This window comes from Haliotis rufescens, unplaced genomic scaffold, assembly GCF_023055435.1.
Source record: "Haliotis rufescens isolate VD_foot unplaced genomic scaffold, xgHalRufe1.0.p SCAF_9, whole genome shotgun sequence".
Lineage (NCBI taxonomy): Eukaryota > Metazoa > Mollusca > Gastropoda > Lepetellida > Haliotidae > Haliotis > Haliotis rufescens.
In genome coordinates, this window is record NW_025964383.1 from 10,790,568 (window position 1) to 10,809,372 (window position 18,805).

General features: G+C 42.6%; 1 protein-coding gene across 1 annotated transcript in view; it reads left to right on the top strand.

Annotated features, from left to right (window-relative positions):
* The window catches only part of LOC124123178, a 38,858-nt gene extending 20,287 nt beyond the window's left edge, over window positions 1-18,571 (top strand). The window contains exons 8-13 of the mRNA XM_048390894.1: window positions 1,525-2,576; window positions 2,735-2,790; window positions 3,506-3,610; window positions 3,912-3,972; window positions 4,133-4,201; window positions 17,828-18,571. Of these exons, the coding sequence (XP_048246851.1) occupies window positions 1,525-2,576; window positions 2,735-2,790; window positions 3,506-3,610; window positions 3,912-3,972; window positions 4,133-4,201; window positions 17,828-18,483 (1,999 nt within the window). The 3' untranslated portion in view covers window positions 18,484-18,571. The remainder of the gene's footprint in view (window positions 1-1,524; window positions 2,577-2,734; window positions 2,791-3,505; window positions 3,611-3,911; window positions 3,973-4,132; window positions 4,202-17,827) is intronic.
* The last annotated feature ends 234 nt before the right edge of the window (window positions 18,572-18,805 follow it).

Sequence of the window (18,805 nt, forward strand, 5' to 3'; positions counted from 1 at the left end):
CTGGAATACCGTTTAAAGCGGCGTTAACCCAAACTCACTCACTCACTCACTTTGATATGATCATGTCAATCTATATATGTATATATTTCACTACAGTGGTAGTGTTGTGTTTGCAGAATTCCACCTTGCCCACTCTTAAAGGATATGTCACGACCGGAAGGGCTGGTGACCTAAAATCCTCATAGTGATGTAATAAAATGAATTATTTCTCTTTCGGGATTATTAACGCAGAAAGTTAAACATAACCACAACACAAATGTCTATAGTTATAAGATTTGTGTAATGATAAGGTGAAACCTTTTTCTGTCAATATTTTAGACTCTGTACCTTTCGGCAGTTTTGTTAACAATATTATTTCTAATTATCAACAAATATATATGCTGGCATCAACCCTACTTGTCATCTTTTTTGTAACCGCCCGCATATCTAAGACTAATCAACAAATACTTCCTTCTTGAAGTTTGCCCGGTTCAGGAACTCGAATAATTCACTTTTCGATGGATATGTTTAAGTGTTGAGGAAGTAAATCACATCATTTTCTGTAATATTAGTGAATCCTGAGATAATAATCAAAATAAGACTGATTTAATCCCGATCTTGATAATGTTCGTATTTTCTTGCGGATGAAATCAATTGGTATAAAAAAAGCTGGCCGAATAGTCTCCGGTATTTGGTGTTTACGCAACTGTATGGGTGAGTACGTAAACAGAATTCGAGACAGTTGTGATAAGTGAAAAGTTCACCTTTTTTTCCAGGTTTGTAAGTGTGTACTGTCTGACTAAAAAGGAATTCAACGCCAGTGTCAACATTATATAATCGCTGACCGTCTCACATTCCTACTTTTCTACCAGTCCAGTCGTTATTCATACAAACCATAATCCACATAAGCAACTGATATGTTATGTACAGATAAGCCTCCCTCGTGTAGGATAACCTTAGAAGCGTGATGTGTTGAGTCATGTTCATTTTAACACTGCACGGATATTGATTGTATGGAAAAATAAAAGCACGAATTTTGTTACTATGATATTTGTGTTTGTGATCCTTAATGCAGAGCGAAGGAATTGGATCTGCCTTTCTTGAGTAAATATATGGTGTATCTGAATGTACATATATCGTGTAAATGTGTTTCAGTGTTATGATAGGATTACTAGATGTCTGCAATAAACGGCATTTCATTAATACTTATGGAAATATAGCAAGACACAGTGAACGGGCACAACAAATTATATCCATGTAATGAATCGAACATGACTCTTTGGCGTGGCAAGCTATCACTTTAGCCACAAGGCAGCAGCACCTTCCATATATTTGTTTGATAGAACTGTTAGTGACAACTTTGAGTTTACAAGTTCAAACATTTTAGATGTTGGGCATGTTTAAATTATATTCATGCAAAACAACCACGGATAACTCTGTTATATTGTAACGCAGTGTACACTTAATTTGAATGTTGGTGTGGATTGGTACGTGTCACAACATTAAACAGATCTTAGCCGCTGATATACGTTTTCTGCCTTTCAGAATAGAAATATTTCCGATGTGTTCAGTCTGTCAGCTGCAGTTTACCCTGAAAGGTCCAGTCCCCTACTTACTGCCCTGTCTACACGCTGTGTGTGAGACGTGTATGACATCTGCAGCTCGTGGTGTGATATCATGCTCTACATGTCATAGGAAGGTCAACCTCACAGACACAAGTCTCCAAAAGGATGCAGTCAGACAGAAGGAAATATTCCACCTGACAGTCAAACATCGCCCCATGGAGCTCCTCTGTACACATGAAGATGACGGGAACCAGGCTGTGTGTTGGTGTCAGGAATGTGCAGAGTTCCTCTGTGAAAACTGCCAGAACATGCACAACAGTTTCAAACTTAACAAGAACCATGTTGTTCAAAACTTCACTGACATGGAACCGACAGCCTCGAACATTCCAACATTTTGCGGTATCCATAAACATGACTCCCTTTATCTGTTTGATAAAAGCTGCAGGAAGTTAATCTGTGCGAGATGTAGGTTTGAAGACCATGCTGACCACGAAGTTGAGAAGATTGATGTGGTTGCTGATACTATAACAAAACAGTTGGACCATCATAAGAATGAGCTGTCAAAGTTACTGGCTCGTCAGCAATCACACATGCAGAGCATCAGGCAAGGAAGCGAAGCAACCGACAGAACATACAACACTTTGAAAGAAAGTATTGGCCACACATTCCAGACTCTGAGATCACAACTTGATCGAAGAGAGAAGTCACTTCTGATCGCCCTTGAAAGTCATACAAAGGAGACCAAGGCAACTCTACATGCTCGTCTAAACACATATGAAGATTATTGGAAGACATGCACTGGGGTTTTAGACTATATCGCAAAATCCCTCCTCTATGCCTCAAACTTTGACATTCTGGATCTTCGGAGTTGTATAGGGAAGATGACTCAGATGTGCCTGGACACTGTTACGCCACAAACACATGATGTACCTACAGCTGTCTACAACACCAGCAGCCTGTCAAATCTTCAATCAAGAATATCAGAATTTGGTGCAATTTTGACGTGTGAAATGGATGGAGAATCTGTTCAAGGTATTCATTTGTGAAAATATCTGTTGGTCATTCGATCATGGAATGTGATGTTTAATACTGCATTCTTTTTCCAACCTCTTTCAATTAGTTTGTCAATTTTCCACTTGCTAGGCCAGTCGTGTAAACCTTTGATCATGTAATATCCGTTTTTCTGTCAGACAAGGATACGCAGACATACGACTTTATTGCAGACTTGGAAATGAAACACAAAATGGTGAGTATAGTCAGTGGTGATACATAATGAATTCGTGTCTGCAAATTGACGAACAGACTTGAATTACTATGATCAGTCATGATTTGGTTTTATACATTTGAGAGATAGCATCAGTTCATTAACTATTTTGTGTTTACTATATTATCATGGTATAAGGTAAGTAACAAAGAAATCAGATCATACAAAACTAATTTGTGAAATCAGTAAATTACTACACAAGATAAATGAGTAATTAATAAATTGTAGCTCTAGTTAAGCAAGCACCAAATGCAGGTAATGGAATTGGTCAATACATTGGCAGTAATAATGAGTAACAGGCCCAATTACATATTTCGATGGATTCATGGGCTCCGTACTTCAATCACTAGTGGTGTTGGAAGCTGCAGAGCTTGTGGCGTTTTCAGATAGGTATCCCATCCGCACTATGCAAGTAGATAAGACACAAGTCAGGTCGCTCAAGACCACGTATCACCATAGTATTGCTCGTATTACGGTACAGCCAGCCTTTTACAGCAAGTCACAGAACTTCTTGACCACCAACCTCTCCTCATGTCAACAACAAAGAAGGGAGGTAACTCTAACTCAAACTTAGGGTGCAGATTTGCTACTTCAGTGCTCGATATTTTCCAAACGACATAATCATTTACTGCTTCAGACACTCACTAGAAGTAAACTCTACTGTCAGGTTACATCATATTGAAGATTTTTGTTGCAGGACATTACAGAACTGAAGACGAAAATTGATGCAGATGAAAAACATATTGAAAGCCTTAAACTGCTTACAGACCAGCTGAATGCTGAAATCAAAAGCTTGAAATTGGTTTGTTTATTAACCCACACGTACTGATACTTTCTAACCTTATATTCAGAATTGTGTTATAAAGATGAAATCACAAAATGTAATCACATTACTTAAAACATTTTACAGGAGATGCTTAGTTAATGCAATGACCTCCTTTCCTTCGTTTTGAGTGAGTGAGTGAGTGAGGAGTGAGTTAGTGAGTGGTCTCTATATAAATGGCTTATTCTTGACATAGATAGTAAACGTTCATTAGCGAATTATTGAACGCACACATTATTGAAGGCAGACCATGACAAGCAAATATTTGTTATATTTTCAGCGCATTGACGAGAAGGAAAAAGTCGAGAAGAGAGCCCCCCAAATCATGGATTTCTTGCGTGGTAAATAAGCATTTCCTGTTTTCCTTGACCTCCAATAATCATGCACCTAAAATTAATCTGACGAGTTTACATTACAATTGTATTAATATGGTAAACATGTACGAACGATATTCTTACATAACTGACATATCAAGCAAAAAACTGTACATTGATGTTGCAGAATTAGCCAGTGAACACAGTGTCCATCTGCTGAATCCAGGAGCTGTAGACACATCCATGCTGGTGAAATGTGAGTACATTTATCATTTACCCTTTTACAATATAACGAATGATGTACACATTTAACTAAGTAAAAACAGAATATTAGTGTAGTCCATACTTGTCTTGAGTAATGAAGACCGGATGTTGGCCATGGGTGAGTGTGTGTCATTGTGTCAAAATGACCCATGTTCATTACTTACAGCAAGATGTGATATCGATACAATATTGGTGGCTTTTTGGCACGAGATTTTAACATACAGGTTGCACCAGATTGGAAACTGGGAACCAGCATGATGTTCGTTGCAGTCTAATTTGGATAACGACAGATTTGAAACTTGAGCAATCTAATGAACACTTGTATATTTGTATAAAAGTATATTGTATATTTAATCATACTGTGTGGGACTAGGTATAAATGTTGACTCAATTTTTTACCTACTTTCATTTAGACCTGTCCATTTTTACACATAAATAATCTAACCTTTCTGCAATAACAACAAGCACGATTCCTTACTTGTAAGATAAAATCTGCCAAACCCTCCGGAAGTAGAATGAAAGGTTGATGCATTTGACACTGGAAACCATTTTAACTTGCTAGCAGGAAAACACAGAAAAGATGGCATAGACATTTTCCGAAAATGTCTAACGAATCGTTTAAAGAATACAATGTGATTTCAACTGCGTCAGCAATACGTTTTTAGTTTTGGAAGGTGAGGGGATTGGCTGAAATCCCTAAATTCAACACTGGATCGCTTGTTCCCTTAAAACGTCAATGGTATAATTGTTATCAGGTGAGAATTTAACAAGGTGATTTTAACAACGTCAGCAACAGGTCTTTACTGTTGGGGGTGATATTGAAATTTCCAATAATGAAACGCCTGAAACAGTGATGTTAAAAGACCCTCTGAAAACTTAACATGCCTGTAATATAAATACACCTGTGTCAGGGGACATGTACAGAATTACAGGAACTGCAAAGGTGAGGGTCAGTAGATCAAAAACAAAGAACCTGCGACATGGAAATTATATTGATAAAGTGTATTGGTTGACAACGTATCATGTTAGATTGTTTATGAGCTCACAAACACATAAATACAAGAAAATGATTACACAATGTGAGTTCTGAGATTAAATGCATATTTACTTTGTTTCACTTGGACAACATAAAACGAATCAACAAAGGAATATCATCCTTTACTTGCGCAAGGCCTGTTTGCGACTCAGTCTTTTTTACTGCGCATAGTTGCTCGTGCGTTTAACAGGATCGTATGCAGTGTCATTGACCGATTACCTTAGCGGATTTTGTCTGTCAAAACTGTGGCAAATATACAGTCAAGACTCGTTAATCCGACACCTGTTAATCCGACAATCGGCTTTATGTGACACTAATGATGGGAACCGATTTAATCAGTGCTTTTTGGACCAGTTAATCCGAAAATCTCGCACTCCAACTCCGACACACCTAATTTGCAATGAATTGCTAAAAATCACTTTTTAATCAGTCTCGTTAATCCGACACGGTGATCAGCGTACTCCTTGGCTATCTGCTCACGAGTATAAAGCTGGTGTTTTGATGCGAGACGAGTCGAGGAGTAGCTGCATATTGGATTGGATTGGATTTTCGGGGATTTAACGTGTGCTTTCCGCATGTAATAAATTACACTTTAGCGTATCTCGCACACGGGGAAGCACTTATACTAAATAGGAAAAAAAGCGTAATGAATAAAAGGTGCGACCCAATCAAATGTAAAGGTGAGGCGGAGGGGTGGGGGGTGGGGGAGGGTGTCAAGCGTGGGAAGGCACGGCGTCGGTTGGCGAGCTGGTGAGGCGAGTTACTGCTTCTTCCCCAGCCAGGCTAGGTCGAGCTCTCCGGGAGGAAGAGCTCGGAACAGTGCGGCGGTGAGGCGGGCGGAGGCGTTGGTGATGAAGTGCGGACTGACTGGGAGATCACAGTCTGCCAGGAAGTCCGAGAGATCCTGGTAGCTGTGAATCTCGTGTTCAAATCTTTCTTCACCCCAGTACTGCACCAGCACCATGGGTGGGCGTGGGAGGTTGCTGGGGTAGATATTACGGCTCTCGTGCTTGTAGCAGGGGTTAGGGTGGACCTTGTGCTGCTCCAGAATGAGGACTGCCTGCTGTGCAAGGTGGACACGGACGTCTACCTCAACATCTTGATCCGGGACCTGGATCGGTCTGGACTTGGCTGGTGTTGAGGGAGGGGCCTAATGGTGTGGCGGTCTGGGTTTCCGTGGTCTTGCAGGCTGTTGGTGATGGGAGGGGAGAAGAGTCAGGGGAGAAGATACTTCTCCTCTTTCTCTTTTTCCTTCCGTGGCCAGTCCCTTCCGGCGTGCAAAAGGGCTCCTCCCCTCTGGATTCGAGGGGAGCGAGTTCCAGTGCAGCTGTCGGGGGCGGAGGGGTGGTGGGAAGGCTCTCCTGGGTCTCCATGGGAGCGACTGGTGGAGCCTTCTTCACTGTAGGCGGTCTGGCCTTCATTTAACCTTTTACGATATAACGAATGATGTACACATTTAACTAAGTAAAAAAAGAATATTAGTGTAGTCCATACTTGTCTTGAGCAATGAAGGCCGGGTGGTGACCATGGGTGAGTGTGTGTCATTGTGTCAAAATGACCCATATTCATTACTTACAGCAAGATGTGATATAGATACAATATTGGTGGCAGTTTAGCACGCGATATTAACATACAGGTTGCACAAGATTGGAAACTGGGAACCAGCATGAGGCTCGTTGCAGTCTAAACGACAGATTTGAAACTTGAGCAATCTAATGAACACTTGTATATTTGTATAAAAGTATATTGTATATTTAATCATACTGTGTGGGACTAGGTATAAATGTTGACTCAATTTTTTACCTACTTTCATTTAGACCTGTCCCTTTTTACACATAAATAATCTAACCTTTCTGCCATAACAACAAGCACGATTCCTTACTTGTTAGATAAAATCTGCCAAACCCTCCGGAAGTAGAATGAAAGGTTGATGCATTTGACACTGGAAACCATTTTAACTTGCTAGCAGGAAAACACAGAAAAGATGGCATAGAAATTTTCCGAAAATGTCTAACGTATCGTTTAAAGAATACAATGTGATTTCAACTGCGTCAGCAATACGTTTTTAGTTTTGGAAGGTGAGGGGATTGGCTGAAATCCCTAAATTCAACACTGGATCGCTTGTTCCCTTAAAACGTCAATGGTATTGTTATCAGGTGAGAATATAACAAGGTGATTTTAACAACGTCAGCAACAGGTTTTTACTGTTGGGGGTGATACTGAAATTTCCAATAACGAAACGTCTGAAACATTGATGTTAAAAGACCCTCTGAAAACTTAACATGCCTGTAATATAAATACACCTGTGTCTGGGGACATGTACAGAATTACAGGAACTGCAAAGGTGAGGGTCAGTAGATCAAAAACAAAGAACCTGCGACATGGAAATTATATTGATAAAGTGTATTGGTTGACAACGTATCATGTTAGATTGTTTATGAGCTCACAAACACATACATACAAGAAAATGATTACACAATGTGAGTTCTGAGATTAAATGCATATTTCCTTTGTTTCACTTGGACAACATAAAACGAATCAACAAAGGAATAACACCCTTTACTTGCGCAAGGCCTGTTTGGGACTCAGTCTTTTTTACTGCGCATAGTTGCTCGTGCGTTTAACAGGCTCGTATGCAGTGTCATTGACCGATTACCTTAGCGGATTTTGTCTGTCAAAACTGTAGCAAATTTAGAGTCAAGACTCGTTAATCCGACACCTGTTAATCCGACAATCGGCTTTATGTGACACTAATGATGGGAACCGATTTAATCAGTGCTTTTTGGACCAGTTAATCCGAAAATCTCGCACTCCAACTCCGACACACCTAATTTGCAATGAATTGCTAAAAATCACTTTTTAATCAGTCTCGTTAATCCGACACGGTGATCAGCGTACTCCTTGGCTATCTGCTCACGAGTATAAAGCTGGTGTTTTGATGCGAGACGAGTCGAGGAGTAGCTGCATATTGGATTGGATTGGATTTTCGGGGATTTAACGTGTGCTTTCCGCATGTAATAAATTACACTTTAGCGTATCTCGCACACGGGGAAGCACTTATACTAAATAGGAAAAAAAGCGTAATGAATAAAAGGTGCGACCCAATCAAATGTAAAGGTGAGGCGGAGGGGTGGGGGGTGGGGGAGGGTGTCAAGCGTGGGAAGGCACGGCGTCGGTTGGCGAGCTGGTGAGGCGAGTTACTGCTTCTTCCCCAGCCAGGCTAGGTCGAGCTCTCCGGGAGGAAGAGCTCGGAACAGTGCGGCGGTGAGGCGGGCGGAGGCGTTGGTGATGAAGTGCGGACTGACTGGGAGATCACAGTCTGCCAGGAAGTCCGAGAGATCCTGGTAGCTGTGAATCTCGTGTTCAAATCTTTCTTCACCCCAGTACTGCACCAGCACCATGGGTGGGCGTGGGAGGTTGCTGGGGTAGATATTACGGCTCTCGTGCTTGTAGCAGGGGTTAGGGTGGACCTTGTGCTGCTCCAGAATGAGGTCTGCCTGCTGTGCAAGGTGGACACGGACGTCTACCTCAACATCTTGATCCGGGACCTGGATCGGTCTGGACTTGGCTGGTGTTGAGGGAGGGGCCTAATGGTGTGGCGGTCTGGGTTTCCGTGGTCTTGCAGGCTGTTGGTGATGGGAGGGGAGAAGAGTCAGGGGAGAAGATACTTCTCCTCTTTTTCTTTTTCCTTCCGTGGCCAGTCCCTTCCGGCGTGCAAAAGGGCTCCTCCCCTCTGGATTCGAGGGGAGCGAGTTCCAGTGCAGCTGTCGGGGGCGGAGGGGTGGTGGGAAGGCTCTCCTGGGTCTCCATGGGAGCGACTGGTGGAGCCTTCTTCACTGTAGGCGGTCTGGCCTTCATTTAACCTTTTACGATATAACGAATGATGTACACATTTAACTAAGTAAAAAAAGAATATTAGTGTAGTCCATACTTGTCTTGAGCAATGAAGGCCGGGTGGTGGCCATGGGTGAGTGTGTGTCATTGTGTCAAAATGACCCATATTCATTACTTACAGCAAGATGTGATATAGATACAATATTGGTGGCAGTTTAGCACGCGATATTAACATACAGGTTGCACAAGATTGGAAACTGGGAACAAGCATGAGGCTCGTTGCAGTCTAAACGACAGATTTGAAACTTGAGCAATCTAATGAACACTTGTATATTTGTATAAAAGTATATTGTATATTTAATCATACTGTGTGGGACTAGGTATAAATGTTGACTCAATTTTTTACCTACTTTCATTTAGACCTGTCCCTTTTTACACATAAATAATCTAACCTTTCTGCCATAACAACAAGCACGATTCCTTACTTGTTAGATAAAATCTGCCAAACCCTCCGGAAGTAGAATGAAAGGTTGATGCATTTGACACTGGAAACCATTTTAACTTGCTAGCAGGAAAACACAGAAAAGATGGCATAGAAATTTTCCGAAAATGTCTAACGTATCGTTTAAAGAATACAATGTGATTTCAACTGCGTCAGCAATACGTTTTTAGTTTTGGAAGGTGAGGGGATTGGCTGAAATCCCTAAATTCAACACTGGATCGCTTGTTCCCTTAAAACGTCAATGGTATTGTTATCAGGTGAGAATATAACAAGGTGATTTTAACAACGTCAGCAACAGGTTTTTACTGTTGGGGGTGATACTGAAATTTCCAATAACGAAACGTCTGAAACATTGATGTTAAAAGACCCTCTGAAAACTTAACATGCCTGTAATATAAATACACCTGTGTCTGGGGACATGTACAGAATTACAGGAACTGCAAAGGTGAGGGTCAGTAGATCAAAAACAAAGAACCTGCGACATGGAAATTATATTGATAAAGTGTATTGGTTGACAACGTATCATGTTAGATTGTTTATGAGCTCACAAACACATACATACAAGAAAATGATTACACAATGTGAGTTCTGAGATTAAATGCATATTTCCTTTGTTTCACTTGGACAACATAAAACGAATCAACAAAGGAATAACACCCTTTACTTGCGCAAGGCCTGTTTGGGACTCAGTCTTTTTTACTGCGCATAGTTGCTCGTGCGTTTAACAGGCTCGTATGCAGTGTCATTGACCGATTACCTTAGCGGATTTTGTCTGTCAAAACTGTAGCAAATTTAGAGTCAAGACTCGTTAATCCGACACCTGTTAATCCGACAATCGGCTTTATGTGACACTAATGATGGGAACCGATTTAATCAGTGCTTTTTGGACCAGTTAATCCGAAAATCTCGCACTCCAACTCCGACACACCTAATTTGCAATGCATTGCTAAAAATCACTTTTTAATCAGTCTCGTTAATCCGACACGGTGATCAGCGTACTCCTTGGCTATCTGCTCACGAGTATAAAGCTGGTGTTTTGATGCGAGACGAGTCGAGGAGTAGCTGCATATTGGATTGGATTGGATTTTCGGGGATTTAACGTGTGCTTTCCGCATGTAATAAATTACACTTTAGCGTATCTCGCACACGGGGAAGCACTTATACTAAATAGGAAAAAAAGCGTAATGAATAAAAGGTGCGACCCAATCAAATGTAAAGGTGAGGCGGAGGGGTGGGGGGTGGGGGAGGGTGTCAAGCGTGGGAAGGCACGGCGTCGGTTGGCGAGCTGGTGAGGCGAGTTACTGCTTCTTCCCCAGCCAGGCTAGGTCGAGCTCTCCGGGAGGAAGAGCTCGGAACAGTGCGGCGGTGAGGCGGGCGGAGGCGTTGGTGATGAAGTGCGGACTGACTGGGAGATCACAGTCTGCCAGGAAGTCCGAGAGATCCTGGTAGCTGTGAATCTCGTGTTCAAATCTTTCTTCACCCCAGTACTGCACCAGCACCATGGGTGGGCGTGGGAGGTTGCTGGGGTAGATATTACGGCTCTCGTGCTTGTAGCAGGGGTTAGGGTGGACCTTGTGCTGCTCCAGAATGAGGTCTACCTGCTGTGCAAGGTGGACAAGGACGTCTACCTCAACATCTTGATCCGGGACCTGGATCGGTCTGGACTTGGCTGGTGTTGAGGGAGGGGCCTAATGGTGTGGCGGTCTGGGTTTCCGTGGTCTTGCAGGCTGTTGGTGATGGGAGGGGAGAAGAGTCAGGGGAGAAGATACTTCTCCTCTTTTTCTTTTTCCTTCCGTGGCCAGTCCCTTCCGGCGTGCAAAAGGGCTCCTCCCCTCTGGATTCGAGGGGAGCGAGTTCCAGTGCAGCTGTCGGGGGCGGAGGGGTGGTGGGAAGGCTCTCCTGGGTCTCCATGGGAGCGACTGGTGGAGCCTTCTTCACTGTAGGCGGTCTGGCCTTCATTTAACCTTTTACGATATAACGAATGATGTACACATTTAACTAAGTAAAAAAAGAATATTAGTGTAGTCCATACTTGTCTTGAGCAATGAAGGCCGGGTGGTGGCCATGGGTGAGTGTGTGTCATTGTGTCAAAATGACCCATATTCATTACTTACAGCAAGATGTGATATAGATACAATATTGGTGGCAGTTTAGCACGCGATATTAACATACAGGTTGCACAAGATTGGAAACTGGGAACCAGCATGAGGCTCGTTGCAGTCTAAACGACAGATTTGAAACTTGAGCAATCTAATGAACACTTGTATATTTGTATAAAAGTATATTGTATATTTAATCATACTGTGTGGGACTAGGTATAAATGTTGACTCAATTTTTTACCTACTTTCATTTAGACCTGTCCCTTTTTACACATAAATAATCTAACCTTTCTGCCATAACAACAAGCACGATTCCTTACTTGTTAGATAAAATCTGCCAAACCCTCCGGAAGTAGAATGAAAGGTTGATGCATTTGACACTGGAAACCATTTTAACTTGCTAGCAGGAAAACACAGAAAAGATGGCATAGAAATTTTCCGAAAATGTCTAACGTATCGTTTAAAGAATACAATGTGATTTCAACTGCGTCAGCAATACGTTTTTAGTTTTGGAAGGTGAGGGGATTGGCTGAAATCCCTAAATTCAACACTGGATCGCTTGTTCCCTTAAAACGTCAATGGTATTGTTATCAGGTGAGAATATAACAAGGTGATTTTAACAACGTCAGCAACAGGTTTTTACTGTTGGGGGTGATACTGAAATTTCCAATAACGAAACGTCTGAAACATTGATGTTAAAAGACCCTCTGAAAACTTAACATGCCTGTAATATAAATACACCTGTGTCTGGGGACATGTACAGAATTACAGGAACTGCAAAGGTGAGGGTCAGTAGATCAAAAACAAAGAACCTGCGACATGGAAATTATATTGATAAAGTGTATTGGTTGACAACGTATCATGTTAGATTGTTTATGAGCTCACAAACACATACATACAAGAAAATGATTACACAATGTGAGTTCTGAGATTAAATGCATATTTCCTTTGTTTCACTTGGACAACATAAAACGAATCAACAAAGGAATAACACCCTTTACTTGCGCAAGGCCTGTTTGGGACTCAGTCTTTTTTACTGCGCATAGTTGCTCGTGCGTTTAACAGGCTCGTATGCAGTGTCATTGACCGATTACCTTAGCGGATTTTGTCTGTCAAAACTGTAGCAAATTTAGAGTCAAGACTCGTTAATCCGACACCTGTTAATCCGACAATCGGCTTTATGTGACACTAATGATGGGAACCGATTTAATCAGTGCTTTTTGGACCAGTTAATCCGAAAATCTCGCACTCCAACTCCGACACACCTAATTTGCAATGCATTGCTAAAAATCACTTTTTAATCAGTCTCGTTAATCCGACACGGTGATCAGCGTACTCCTTGGCTATCTGCTCACGAGTATAAAGCTGGTGTTTTGATGCGAGACGAGTCGAGGAGTAGCTGCATATTGGATTGGATTGGATTTTCGGGGATTTAACGTGTGCTTTCCGCATGTAATAAATTACACTTTAGCGTATCTCGCACACGGGGAAGCACTTATACTAAATAGGAAAAAAAGCGTAATGAATAAAAGGTGCGACCCAATCAAATGTAAAGGTGAGGCGGAGGGGTGGGGGGTGGGGGAGGGTGTCAAGCGTGGGAAGGCACGGCGTCGGTTGGCGAGCTGGTGAGGCGAGTTACTGCTTCTTCCCCAGCCAGGCTAGGTCGAGCTCTCCGGGAGGAAGAGCTCGGAACAGTGCGGCGGTGAGGCGGGCGGAGGCGTTGGTGATGAAGTGCGGACTGACTGGGAGATCACAGTCTGCCAGGAAGTCCGAGAGATCCTGGTAGCTGTGAATCTCGTGTTCAAATCTTTCTTCACCCCAGTACTGCACCAGCACCATGGGTGGGCGTGGGAGGTTGCTGGGGTAGATATTACGGCTCTCGTGCTTGTAGCAGGGGTTAGGGTGGACCTTGTGCTGCTCCAGAATGAGGTCTACCTGCTGTGCAAGGTGGACAAGGACGTCTACCTCAACATCTTGATCCGGGACCTGGATCGGTCTGGACTTGGCTGGTGTTGAGGGAGGGGCCTAATGGTGTGGCGGTCTGGGTTTCCGTGGTCTTGCAGGCTGTTGGTGATGGGAGGGGAGAAGAGTCAGGGGAGAAGATACTTCTCCTCTTTTTCTTTTTCCTTCCGTGGCCAGTCCCTTCCGGCGTGCAAAAGGGCTCCTCCCCTCTGGATTCGAGGGGAGCGAGTTCCAGTGCAGCTGTCGGGGGCGGAGGGGTGGTGGGAAGGCTCTCCTGGGTCTCCATGGGAGCGACTGGTGGAGCCTTCTTCACTGTAGGCGGTCTGGCCTTCATTTAACCTTTTACGATATAACGAATGATGTACACATTTAACTAAGTAAAAAAAGAATATTAGTGTAGTCCATACTTGTCTTGAGCAATGAAGGCCGGGTGGTGGCCATGGGTGAGTGTGTGTCATTGTGTCAAAATGACCCATATTCATTACTTACAGCAAGATGTGATATAGATACAATATTGGTGGCAGTTTAGCACGCGATATTAACATACAGGTTGCACAAGATTGGAAACTGGGAACCAGCATGAGGCTCGTTGCAGTCTAAACGACAGATTTGAAACTTGAGCAATCTAATGAACACTTGTATATTTGTATAAAAGTATATTGTATATTTAATCATACTGTGTGGGACTAGGTATAAATGTTGACTCAATTTTTTACCTACTTTCATTTAGACCTGTCCCTTTTTACACATAAATAATCTAACCTTTCTGCCATAACAACAAGCACGATTCCTTACTTGTTAGATAAAATCTGCCAAACCCTCCGGAAGTAGAATGAAAGGTTGATGCATTTGACACTGGAAACCATTTTAACTTGCTAGCAGGAAAACACAGAAAAGATGGCATAGAAATTTTCCGAAAATGTCTAACGTATCGTTTAAAGAATACAATGTGATTTCAACTGCGTCAGCAATACGTTTTTAGTTTTGGAAGGTGAGGGGATTGGCTGAAATCCCTAAATTCAACACTGGATCGCTTGTTCCCTTAAAACGTCAATGGTATTGTTATCAGGTGAGAATATAACAAGGTGATTTTAACAACGTCAGCAACAGGTTTTTACTGTTGGGGGTGATACTGAAATTTCCAATAACGAAACGTCTGAAACATTGATGTTAAAAGACCCTCTGAAAACTTAACATGCCTGTAATATAAATACACCTGTGTCTGGGGACATGTACAGAATTACAGGAACTGCAAAGGTGAGGGTCAGTAGATCAAAAACAAAGAACCTGCGACATGGAAATTATATTGATAAAGTGTATTGGTTGACAACGTATCATGTTAGATTGTTTATGAGCTCACAAACACATACATACAAGAAAATGATTACACAATGTGAGTTCTGAGATTAAATGCATATTTCCTTTGTTTCACTTGGACAACATAAAACGAATCAACAAAGGAATAACACCCTTTACTTGCGCAAGGCCTGTTTGGGACTCAGTCTTTTGTACTGCGCATAGTTGCTCGTGCGTTTAACAGGCTCGTATGCAGTGTCATTGACCGATTACCTTAGCGGATTTTGTCTGTCAAAACTGTAGCAAATTTAGAGTCAAGACTCGTTAATCTGACACCTGTTAATCCGACAATCGGCTTTATGTGACACTAATGATGGGAACCGATTTAATCAGTGCTTTTTGGACCTGTTAATCCGAAAGTCTCGCGCTACGACTCCAACACACCTAATTTGCAATGAATTCCTGAAATCACTTATTAATCAGTCTCGTTAATCCGAACGGTGATCAGCGTACTCCGTGGCCATCTGCTCACGAGTATATAGCTGGTGTTTTGATGCGAGACGAGTCGAGGATTAGCTGCATATTTCAACGGCTGCAGAGATATACTGGCTACCCAATAAATAATTATTTAAAAAAAACAAAAAACAGGATTGATCACATGCTTCGACTACCTCAATCTCATTAAAATCGGATACAAGTTCTCGCTACCACTGAGGACATCCCATTACAGGTCACGCCAGAACGTTTATGAGTTCCTATTTACTACGAGTAACACAGGGAATTATATAGGTTTGAAACACAACGTTCCCTTATCCAACTTTAAAGCACTAATAATCCGTTCTTGTTGTTGACAGATGTCTGTCATTTTATGTCCATCAGGCGGAGAACTTGAGAGGTGTCGCCTGTGTGAGTGAGTGAATGTTGATTTAGGTTTCATGCAGCAATATTTTACCCGATTCACGGTGGTAATCGAGTCTGGGCAGGATACATCGTTATTTGATGGTCTCAGAAACGATCAACGTTGTCGGTGTACGATGACACACAATCAGCAAGGTCAATCATTGAACCCAACATTCTCTAGTCGCACGTCAAAGTCACAGCTTCGATTCCCCACATGGGTACAATACGTGAAGCGCATTCTGGTGTTCCCCGCTGACATAATGCTGGAATATTGCTAAAGACGGCATAAAACTCACTCACTCAATCTATAATGTCGCCTGTTACAACAAACATGTTTGTGAAGGGGGTGTATTCTGCCCCCGAAGCCCCCCAGGTGATGTGCACCGCGCAGAATACACGTAAAATCCAGTGCTGCATAGTTTACCCTTGGAGTATGACCACCATGGGTTAACGTGATATGTGATATTTACATGGCATGTGTTGGTGTCATTATACATGGACGTTTGTGTTACATCTCATCTAAACGTAATCTGTTTATTTAATAGTTGCATTCACCTGAAAACAATCGTAGAAGCCACATATCATGCTGTGTCTTGCTCACTCTCAATTATTTTCAGGCTTCCGTGATAACGCTATTCTTAACTATGAGTTATAACAAAATGCAGTTACTAAATCAACGCCAACCCCTTATGAAACACTATTATCATTCAGCCTGGATGTATCCTGGTTCTTGTGGCCAGCACATCCAGAAGATATCCCCATGCATGTGTACCTCGTCTCTCAGAGGTTTTCTTAGTTATAACTTTGTCATTATATTTTTTATTCATTATGAATCAACAAGATAAATCAATGTTTTGGTATACCTAATGACGTGCGCGTGACCACGTGACAGATACGGTGAAGACGATTGCGACAACGGGTACTGTACAGTTTGCTATATTTCCATTGTTTTCGTTCCCACTTGGCGCTGTGTAACAGATCCTCTCAAACCTTTCTCCTGGAACCAAGATGAGCGCCTTTCCTCTTAGTTCCACAAAATCAATGTCGGCAGTACATTGAACTTTGAAGTTAGAATAGGGGCGGTCGGGTAGCCCAGTGGTTAAGGCGTTCGCTCTTCACGCCGAAAACCCGGGTTCGATTCCCGACATGGGTACAATGTGTGAAGCCCATTTCTGGTGTCTCCCGCCGTGATATTGCTGGAATATTGCTAAAAGCGGCGTAAAACCATACTCACTCACTCACTCACTGAAGTTAGAATAATCCTCAACTAAAGTGGTGACGACAGCGCCAAGTGATCGTCTGCTGTTTTCAAAAATGAGAACATTCAAAGCGAAAGCGCCTCAGCAAGAGCGGTGTCACCATGGTTTTACAGTCGTAATCTATTTCGCTCGTGCAGCACGAAGTTTCTCGTCACAACAAGACGGTTAATCAATTTTATCAACAGTCTCCAAGCTGGTACAATACCAAATAAATCAGGTGCTGTTTGCTCATATCAGTATATTAAAACAGAAGAACATTATCACAATAAAGACAATTCCGGAAAATGTTTGAATGATCTTCAAAGCAAGCGCCCAGAACACTTCACACAGCTGCCGGATGAGGCCACCTGGTCACGTGACATAGTGCTATTTGTTTGCCAAGCAATGTACATGTTGCTCGTTATACCGTGTTTCTGTTATAAGACGACGTGTGGGAGCAGTAACTCCCTGTCATCGCCTTCAGTGTGATTATCACGCAACGTTTAAGCATAAGTAACTCAAAATAGCATCCGCAAATATATCTGATGATGTAGTATCATTTTCTAATGTTGATATGTTATATATCAAAAGGCCTTCTTCACTTCTGTGATGTGATTGTGTTTTTGTTACATTATTTGGAGTTGAGTAGATTGTAGTTATTTATAAATCCTAAACCATCTAAATATCATGATACACCTTAATCATCACTGTTTGTTTTACGTACATGAAAACTACATTCATATGTTGTAGGTATACATCTGAAGTATGACAAAGACAGAGTCAATCTCGACACAGTCCACATCAACACAAAGGGAGACCTGGTCAACAGGGAGTCGGACACCAGACCTGCAGGGGAGGGGAGACTGAAGGAGTACACTGGCACATGTAGCACTGCCCCCCTCCCCCGGGCTGGCTGTCCCCAGTACTGGGAGGTGGTGAACAGGGTCAGTCTGGAGGAACCGCTCACAGTGGAGGCCCTCATCCTGGAGGTGGGTGTGTGCAGGGAGGAGCAGAGGGACGTGTCTCATTGTATAGGTAGAGAACCCAGCTCCTGGTGCCTTACCGTCGCCCGCTGTCCTACACACGGCGGGATATGCAGTCAGACATGGAAGGAGGAGGAGCATGTGCTGTGTCTGCTTGACACTCTCCCCAACAGAGCAGGGGCATCACAAACACTACATTACGGTGTTGTCTATGATGACGCCAGGAAGAAGATTGTCTTCATTGATGTGAAGGAGAACAAAGTGATGTCGACGTTAGACAATTTAGACTCTAGTCAGCCACTGTGGCCGATGTTCGGGGTGTATAACCCACATCACCTCACTGTCAGCATGACACTTGTAGTGGGCAGCGACATCAACATGACAGAGGAGAAGAAAGCAATGATTGTCAAGGCGCTGTCGTGATGGTGGCAATGATTGTCAAGGCACTGTCGTGATGGTGGCAATGATTGTCAAGGCGCTGTCGTGATGGTGACAATGATTGTCAAGGCGCTGTCGTGATGGTGACAATGATTGTCAAGGGCTGTCGTGATGTTGACAATGATTGTCAAGGCGATGTCGTGATGGTGACAATGATTGTCAAGGGCTGTCGTGATGGTGACAATGATTGTTAAGGCGCTGTCGTGATGGTGACTATGATTGTTAAGGCGTTGCCGTGATGGTGACAATGATTGTCAAGGCGTTGTCGTGATGGTGACAATGATTGTCAAGGGCTGTCGTGATTGTG